Source organism: Linepithema humile, chromosome 5, assembly GCF_040581485.1.
Source record: "Linepithema humile isolate Giens D197 chromosome 5, Lhum_UNIL_v1.0, whole genome shotgun sequence".
NCBI lineage: Eukaryota > Metazoa > Arthropoda > Insecta > Hymenoptera > Formicidae > Linepithema > Linepithema humile.
In genome coordinates, this window is record NC_090132.1 from 14,244,095 (window position 1) to 14,253,935 (window position 9,841).

General features: G+C 31.0%; 1 protein-coding gene across 2 annotated transcripts; it reads left to right on the plus strand.

Annotated features, from left to right (window-relative positions):
- Positions 1-1,169: 1,169 nt before the first annotated feature.
- On the plus strand, positions 1,170-9,186 carry CCDC151 (Coiled-coil domain containing protein 151). Of its 2 annotated transcripts, XM_067355502.1 has the most exons (7): positions 1,170-3,116; positions 3,175-3,360; positions 3,472-3,587; positions 3,781-4,137; positions 4,850-4,994; positions 6,739-6,888; positions 8,941-9,186. In XM_067355502.1, the coding sequence occupies exons 1-7, from the start codon at positions 3,108-3,110 to the stop codon at positions 9,157-9,159; spliced, it is 1,182 nt and encodes a 393-aa protein (XP_067211603.1). In that variant the 5' UTR covers positions 1,170-3,107; the 3' UTR covers positions 9,160-9,186. The 2 variants fall into 2 exon arrangements, with proteins under 2 accessions (XP_067211603.1, XP_067211601.1); XM_067355500.1 differs by lacking the exon at positions 1,170-3,116 and having other exon boundaries at positions 3,350-3,365.
- Positions 9,187-9,841: the final 655 nt, after the last annotated feature.

The following is a 9,841-nucleotide window of genomic DNA, read 5'->3' on the forward strand; positions in this document are numbered from 1 at the left end:
CAAAAAATTGCTGATCTAAAGAAAAAAGTCAAAGAACTTTATGTGAAATATGCACGAGCAAAAAATGTAACATGGATTAAAAATAAATAGAGTAACCAAACACTAACTTATATAAACTAATACTAAATTTTTCAGAATAAAGAAGCCATGGAACATGCGGCTCTATTAAGCCGTGATTCTATCGCTTGCATGAAGAAAGACAATTTGGAGGAGATTATAGCTACGGCAAATGAAAATAATGTACGTCTAAGAAAAAAATTAGATTTAATTAAGTATGAGAGAGAAACGGTGAGTAACTAAATATTCTTTTGAATCATATATACATATACAAATAATCTGGTAGAAAAGGCGAAAAGAGCCGTTGCTAGATGTTTGTGCCACAAAAATTCAACTATATTATAAAAATTATAGAATTACAAACGTTTCTGCCTATGTTAGGCCTTCTTCAGCATTCTTCTTAGTAAATAAATTCCATTATAGAAAGATAGACAAACTGGAATTGTGATTAAATATCGGATCTATATATATATATATATATATATGTATATATACACGGTGATCCATTTTAATCAATCCACTAGAATATCAAAAAATCCTTAAGTTTATGACAAAAATGTTTCAAACCAAAGTTGCTCAGCTACTAGGGGAAAAGAAGCTAGTGATCTTGGTTGATCTTAAAAAGATGTCCTTAAAGTCAAGGTCACCTAAAATTTTTTAAATTAAAACCCTCATTTTTTTCATATTTATTTTTTCATATGTAGCTGACTTCAGGATTTTTTCAAAACATTATAATAAAGTATTTTTTTATTAAGTACTTTACGAGTTACTAAAGTACTTATCGAACTTGGTAAACTGCAACAGCTTGACATGATTATCGTCAGACCTGTATATACAGGATGGTCTACGCAACTGATTGTGAGCTAGGTTCCAGCACTGCTGAAGACCGAAAAAAAATGGTGGAGGCAAAGGTTGAGCGGCATAACAAGAAAAATTTTTATACTGATTTATTTTTTTCGTAAATGCAACGGTACACTAGAAAAGTGCAGTTCCAATTTCTTTAAATATAATTATATATATATATATATATATATATATATATATATATATATATATATATATATATGTTTTTGCATAAATAGGTTTTTCTGAATATTTTGTGTATAAGAATATTCGAGTAAGGTGCTTCAAAATAAATATTTCATGAGATATTTGAAATTTTTGAGTGAGGTATATACTTTATTCAAGATGATGTTCAAATGTATTCCACCGTGACATAACCGTGACAAAACATTTTGTAATCCATTTTTTTTATGTTCTACATTACAGTATCAAGATGATCACTATTTACGCTTAAATAATCTATTTTAATCTTTTCTTTTAAGTCATCAATAGCAACAAATGGACACAAATATACTTTATCTTTAATTAATTACTATAAACTGTGGTCAATTAATGCCGTTTTACGCGTCCTCGAGTGTTTAAACTCAAAATCCGTAATCGTAAACATGATGGAACATTTAAACATCACCTTGAATAAAGTATATATCTTACATCAAAATTTCAAATATCTCATGAAATATTAAGTGTATAAATTAATTCTATGCCTTTAGTTTTACTCATTGCTAATAATTATCTTAAACTTATATATTTTCCTATCTTAATGTAGTTTTAAAAAACAGTCAATTATGTTCACTAAATGCCAGTTAATACAGAAAAATAAATATTACACAATCTCAAAAATCAGTAATAAGTACCGTGGCCACGAATAAAGTGTATATCAGGCACAGTATTCTTTCTGCCTTTTTATTTTTAAAAAATGCTGCTAAAGTCGCCAATATGATTTGTACGATTCTTAAAGAAGGTGCAGTGTTTTGTTTCCAAAGAAAGCAAAAATTGGTATCAAAAGTTTCGTGATAAAAATTATAATTTGAATGATAAACCATGTTCTGGTCCAAAAAAAATTGAAGATGAGAAATTGCAATTGTTACTAAATCAAGACTCTACAAGAGCAAACTCAAAAAGAGCTTTCCGAGCAGTTAGACGTGATCGGTGAAGCCATTTTTGTTTAAAATTTTTAATTTTGCAAAAAAGACACCAAATTAATTTATACACCTAATATTTACTTTTCGAGGTTCTTACCTTAATACTGTTATACGCAGAAGAACTTATTTATGCAAAAAAAAATTATATAATTCCATTAAAAAAAAGTACAATTGTACTTTTTCGATGCACTATTATACTTACCAAAAATTGAGTCAATAAAAAAATTTTTCTTGTTATGCCATTCAACTTTTGACTCTACCATTTTTTTCTATTTTTAACAAAACAAATACTAGAATCCGGTCCAATTGCGTGAACCACCCTATATAACAAGTTACAATGTTAAATATATTAAAAATTATAAATGATGGATTTTTTATAAGAAAATGTTATATTAATATTACAAAACAAACGTTTCAGCCTGTCATAAAGCCTTTCTCAGTGTTAAAGTAACAAATAAAACGCACGTAATCATGTAAAATCATCATTCTGATAATAATTTAGATTGCACGAATAAATCAAATAAATTAAATAATCATGTAGTTAGTAGATAATGATAAGTCGAACATTTCGCAGTGATAAATTCCATTTAGAAGTGTCCACCGATTCAAAAAAGAAAAAAAGATAGAAATGTCAGAAAGAAATATATAAACTGTGTCCATGACTAAAATATTAGTCAATATATAACTGTCAATATATAAGATATTCGACTTATCATTATCTGTTAACTACATGATTATTTAATTTATTTGTGCAACTGAAATTATTATCACAATAATAAACGGATATTATATTTTAAATGATTGCATGCGTTTTATTTGTCATTTTGACACTGAGGAAGGCTTGAAGACAGGCTGAAACGTTTGTTTTGTAATATCAATACATGTCCTTTTCGCACAAAAAACCATCGTTGGCTCTTTTCGCTCCTTCACGTTTTAGTTTGATGAAATACATTAACATTTGTATTCTACTAGCACGAACACACTTTAAATATTTTACAAACGGAGAGCAAAGAATTGGCGCATAGACGCGGTTATTGCGTATTTAAAAAGAAAACTGAAAATCCTATGAAGAAGGTAATTTAATTTAATACTTGGCAATTAATGGTTTTTATAAGCGTAATCACTTGCACAGAAAATCGAAAGTTTGGAAGTTCAATTGGAGCATATTCGAATGATGCAAATTAAAGCAAATATTGCGCGCATGAAGTATCGCTCTGTCTGTTCCGAGTTAAAAGAGAAATCGGTTTTCTATTCTTCTTCCTTAAAAGACCTAGAAGAAGGGATAAGACAACAAGAGAATGAGATCAAGCGCTTACAGGCAAGGTTATGAAAAAAATAATAGAACTTATATTATAATATAATACTAATGACACGACGAAAGTAATAGAAAAGCTTTGATGAGACATTCCGCTTAACATCATTATTGCAGGGAGTGAAAGAAGAAGCAATAGAATTAAAAGATAGTACTCAAGAGACCCTGGTAAAAGAAGAAATTGAGAAGACAAATTCCAGCAAAAAACGCGATTCCATTATCAAGGAATTCAGGTCCGCAAACAAACTTTATATTTCAAATAGTATCTCCACCATAACGTTATGAACGTTGTTATAATTTTTTAATGATAATTCCATTAATAATAGAACTGTTCATTAATCATAAATGCAGTTTTTCTAACATTTTTCGATAACTATCATTATAAATGTAATTTAAAATAAAATTCTAAAATATTTGCACAATCAGGCAGCGCGTATCAGAACGAAAAATGGAATTGGAACAATTGGAACGTATGATATTTCATACCCGACCACGGAACAATTTTGAAATACGTGGGAAAACTCGCCTACAAGCACAAGAGGACATTATCAAAGATGAACTGGCACGGCTAGAGGAGGCGTTTGCCAAACTGCGAAGCGCCACCGGAGTGTCCAAATCTGAGGAAGTTCTGAACCGGTTTTTGGGTCAACAGGCGACTAAAGAGAGTTTACAGAAAATGCGAGCAGCTACAGAGCAAGAAAAGATGGTACTGGAAAAGAAAAGACAGGAGCTCAGCACTGAGATAGAGACGAGAAAATTTTCGGAAACAAAGAATGCCGAACAGTGAGTTTTGTCGAGAGTAATAATTATTAGCAAGTCCATTAAAAACTTATATGAATAAATAATTAAATTTTTCAGAGTCAGTTGAGTTTATAATTTATTTCAAATTTACTTAAATAACTATTTAAATAATGATGACTTGCTTCAAAACTCAAAATTTATCAAGGAATCCACTTCTAAAGTTTTATTTATTATGGCATACTCAGTGGCGGATTTAACGGTCTGCAAATCGGACCGAGCTCCCGCCACCACGGCCCAAAAAGGGCCCCATAAAAAAATTATTTATTAACATTTCAAGTAACCCGGGGCGGCGTGTAACGCGTAAAATTGTGAAATAGACTACGGTACTCCTAATTCTACTATCAAAGAACATAAACGCAATGAGAAGTATCAACTCGCTACGTTTCATTCTCATACTGATTGAGATTGGTTTTATTTGGAATAGGCGACAAATTTTAAAAGCTACAAATAAAAAAGACAGCAATTTCGAAAACAAATTTAGTCATTAGTCATCAGATTCAACATAATCGAGATTCGTTAAAATACGCGAACACGTTAACAAGTGTTAAAAACAGACCCTACCTACATAAAAATGGGTCCCTTGTTTGCGGACCGGGCCTTTTTCCTTAAATCCGCCACTACATACTTTGTATAAAATGAATTTGATCCACTGTAGTTTTGAATTCCTCAATCCATAATATGTTAAATATTTCAGAAATGCCGAGGTGATGGCAAAACTCAACTCGGAGATCGATAAACAGCAATCTCGTAGAGAAGACGCTGAAATTGCAAGTCAACGAATCCGCGAACTGTTAAATGAAATAACTCGTACGCTATATAAGTTGTGTGACAAATTTCAGGTGAGAATTATTAATCATAATTTTTACACTATAGAATTCAGAAATGACCATCCGATTATTCAAGTAGTAAGACAAAAAGACCCTTAGAAAGGCACATTTTAAAAATGATAAAAATTTCTACTCAAATAAATTAATATTAAACTTTTTGTTAAGAATTTATTTTTATAATAGAATGGATAATTTTCATAATTTTTAACTTTAGTAAATAAAGATACCTTCTCTAAGTTTGACATCAGCGCGAGTATAATTTCCCAAGAGATTCCCCAGCATAGTTTAATAAATTCGAAAAAACTATCGATACTAAAAGGATAGAGATAAACAGATAAATCCACATTTGAAAACCCGCGTGATAAGTCAAACAAAGATAATGATAAAAAATTATTGACCGAATGGTCAATGGTTAAAGTAGAAGAATTTATATTAACGCTTTTTCTTGTGCGGTATGTTCGAACCATGTCGCCGTGAATTATCACGTGCAAAGGAACATATTCGATAAATAAAGCCCTGTAATGTTAGAATGGAAATACTGTGTAGACACCTAATTGAATTAGTATAACCGCCTTTAATGGTGTCTGCTACAGTGAACAGTTCCGACTATTTATCGTTCTTAGAAGCTTAACATCCCTAACATCACACATCTCATATAGTTGATAGATTTTCTTGAATAGTCCGTGTTTCGTAATTCTCACTTCAAGGAGTATCGCCAGCTCCGTGCATTAACACACTTTCAATCGAAAATAAATACTTCGACAACGTAAGACAAATATCGTGTGAAAAATCAGTATTGATTCTATCGAAGTTGGATACCCATCAGTTGTTAATTCCTGACACAAATTATCTAATCAATCTTTTAGACATGCTCGTGTTAAAATCCCATACAGCACAGAACATTGCAATTACATTGCAGCAATGTTATAATCTTGCAAGTTGCAATGTAATATTGTTGAGACATTATTGGAACATGTAATTATAATATTTCATGAGAATGTGATAACAACATTCCAAAAACATTACAAAAGCAGTATTTGGTAATCGCTAGTTCGTTCGTTTACTGCTATGCGACGCACATTGCACTATCTATCTCGCATTTAAGTTTTAGTCACGATGATTACATAAAACTTGCAAAGAGTGGCTAATAAAATTAAAGGCATAATTTAATTCTTATAGGTTTCCATTAAATATATATATATATATATATATATATATAGGAAGTAATATGTGTGATTATAAATATAAGTTAGTTTAATGGAAACCTATAAGAATTAAAATAAAAGGCATTTGCTTCGCTATTGCATTATTACAAATACATTGCATTGCAATGTTGCTATAATGTTTCGTTGCAATATTACAAAAAGTGAACATCTTAACGTTGCCGCAATCTTACAGCAACGGTGCAGCAATGTTTCACAATCAATTTGCAATATTACAATGTTTCAATGAAATTATTCTGCAATATGTTTGCAACCTTTCTGTGCTGTATGAGATTGATAAATAGATTCTTTTTCTGTGAAAATTTAATTCTAGTCAGAGACAGATCTATATGAAAACTAATAAAACTTTAGTCAAACTTTTAATTATCGAAAGGTTGCAAAGTAATATCGTTTAAAAATATTTGGATAGTTTTTAAACTTATGTATTACGTAGAATAGTAGAAATAATTATTACCTATAATCTTCGATACTTTATGTTAAAAACTTCTTTATCCAATGAAATCTTGAATATCGCCAATATTTAACATTTATAGCATGCTACAGATGCTCCTTTGCTTGAAGACAAAATAGATGATATTTTAGCGCTTATTGAATTATTAAGCGATAAAGTAAAACATGGACTCGATGTTTTAAGCATATCTGACAAATATATCGAGACAATGGATGAAGCATTACTAGACAAGGTACTAATTATCTTCAATTGCACATTTTAGAAAAAATTCACGACTATGACAAATTTTATACTTCAATTTGCTATTATAGTTGCTTTAGTTTAAAAATAGTCATAATCTTAGAAAATGTTTATATAACAATAGCATACAATATGTTACGTTTATATAAGTAAAAATTATTTTTTTATTTTTTAGTGGAATAGTAAGAATTATCTATTATTCATATTGTATAAATATTTTGTATATAAAGAGATAGTTATGGAAAATAAGTATTGAAGCTCAATACTTAGTATTGAGATTGTAATACTTACAGTATTCAGGTAATACTGAGTATTGACAGTCAGTATTGGTGAATATTAAGTATTAGAGACTAGTATTCGTCAATACTTTAGTATTAAGGGAGGTTAAGTATTGACAAATATTTACTATTGCAGTCTACTATATAGAGTTGCAATAATAAGTATTTGTCAATACTAGTACTAAGTATTCGTCAATACTAGTACTAAGTATTTATCAATATTAAGAATTTCTCAAAAAAAGTATTGGCCAATTTACTATTGACCAATATTAAGTACTGAGAGCGCGATACTTATTATTCGTAAGGGTATTTACAAGCAAAATGTTAGCACGCGCGCGCACACGCACGTACTCACGCATACAATGGTCTAGTTTACACCAATCGTTTAATATGCGTTTCAAGTAGTATATTCATATTAAATTAGCTTATAATTAGTCCCACTGTGTAAACGATAGCGTGCTACACAGGTATGATACGCATAAAAAAAACGTATCCCAGGTAGAACACAAATTCATAATAACATCATAATGACGAATTAGTGACTAATAAGTGACAAATAAAATAATGATATACAGAGTGTTTTATAATGTCCGTGCCAACGCTCGTGTACGGATAGAGTGCGGTAAACTGAATAGAAAAGTCCTTTACCGTTTTGCAATTTTCGCAATAGTAATTGAGATATTAATTAAAAGGGATTGACGAATAATCGCGCGTTGATCGCGGCTAGATCGTAGGCTGTACGCTCTAGGCGTGACAGCAATGAGAATCGCATAGCAACGAAAAATAACAACGCATATCACACTTTTGCTCTCGCTACGTGTTATTTTTCGTTGCCATGCGATCCTTGTTGTTGTCACGTTTAGAGTGTACAGCCCACGATCTAGCTACGCGCAACGCGCGATTATTCGTCAATCTCTTTTAATTAATATCTCAATTGCTATTGCGAAAATTGCAAAACGATAAAGGACTTTTCTATTCAGTTTACCGCACTCTATTCGCACACGAGCGTTAGCACGAACATTATGAAACACCCTGTATATCATGAATTTTGTGTTCTATCTGAGATATCGTATCAAAATAATATCAAGCGTATGTATAGTGCTGTAAACGTTCATATATTAAGGCTGAGTTCGCAAACCACACTTTAGGTTTGTCGCGTTGCATGTTCCAACATGTTCCTACTCGCTCCAATACACTCCAATCTATATACGTAATAGTATACGTAATGTAGTACTATAGATTGGAGCATATTGGAGCGAGTAAAGCCAGCGACACACGGTACGTTTTTGCTTACTGGATTGATTGCAAGTAAAATACTAGAAATACACTATGCAGCATACAGTATTTTTAATAATTTACTAGCTCGCAATCAATCCAATAAGCAAAAATGTACCGTGTGCCGCTGGCTTAAGAGCATGTTGGGACATGCGACGGGAACAAACCTTATATCAAAAATTCAAATAATTTGACCAAACACAATTTTCCATAAGAATCGTGCGGAGTCCTTTAATTCAATCAATTTGTTATCGTTCAATTTGCTAACATTTGATTATTTAGAATCTATTAATAGCAAAAATCATTAAATAACTTTTTATGAGCAACAAAAAATTCTAAAAAATTTATTATTTTTGTAAATTTATAAGCATTCTGTTACTATATTGCTTGTGAGTGATTTCTTAAATTTAAAGGTTTCGTATAATTTATATAAGCAGAAATTTAAAAAATTCTTAAATTAATCGACCATAAATATTATCTTTGTCTTTCAGTTGGAAACAATGTCGGCTACTACGACTTCGGTAGATGGTAGAACAATGCATGTTAACAGCGGCGGACCATTGTTTCCGCGATTTCCATCTTGTGCGACTCCGGCTGCTCCTCTTTCAGAAGACGAAGAGGAAGTTCCATCGCGAAACGTATTAAAAAGACAAGCACAATTGCTTGTCGATACTAAAAGCCGTCGTAAAGGATTCGCTTTTAGAAGATAAACTGTTAAAATAAAAAAAGAAATTAAATCAACTATTGTAAAATTACATAACCCTATTTTATATATATACAGTAGAACCTCCCCATACAGCACACAAAGATTGCATACACATTGCATCAATCTTTCATCGCAATGTTGCAATATTGCAAATTCACTGCAAAATGTTGTTGCATCATTGCTGTGGGATTGCAGCAACATTAAAATGTCCGCTTTTAGGAAGATTGTAACGAAATATTACAGTAATATTGCAATGTAATAAATTTGCAATAATGCATTGTTATTGCAAACTTAGAATAATGTTGCATATATTTTTATTTATTCAGACATTTATCTGTCCGATTTTTGAACAATCAGTTTAATATCTGAATTCCCTGTGTTGAGGTCGTATCAGAAAAATTAAACTAATAAAAATAATTACTATGTCTTTAATCTTACTAGCCACTCTTTGCAAGTTTCATATAATCATCATGACTAAAACTTAAATACGAGATAGATTTTGCAATGCGCGTCGCATAGCGGTAAACGAACGAACTAGCGATTACCGAATATTGCTATTGCAATGTTATTGGAATGTTGCTGTCACTTTCTCGTGAAATATTACAATTACAGGTTGCAATAATGTCTCAACAATATTACATTGCAACTTGCAAGATTGTAACATTGCTGCAATGTAATTGCAATGT

What these genes read in the sequence shown, in the direction of transcription:
- CCDC151 (XM_067355502.1), top strand. An exon ending in TCCATTATCAAGGAATTCAG is followed by an intron (nt 3,588 to 3,780) that starts GTCCGCAAACAA and finishes TTGCACAATCAG; the next exon opens with GCAGCGCGTATCAGAACGAA. An exon ending in AGTTGTGTGACAAATTTCAG is followed by an intron (nt 4,995 to 6,738) that starts GTGAGAATTATT and finishes TAACATTTATAG; the next exon opens with CATGCTACAGATGCTCCTTT.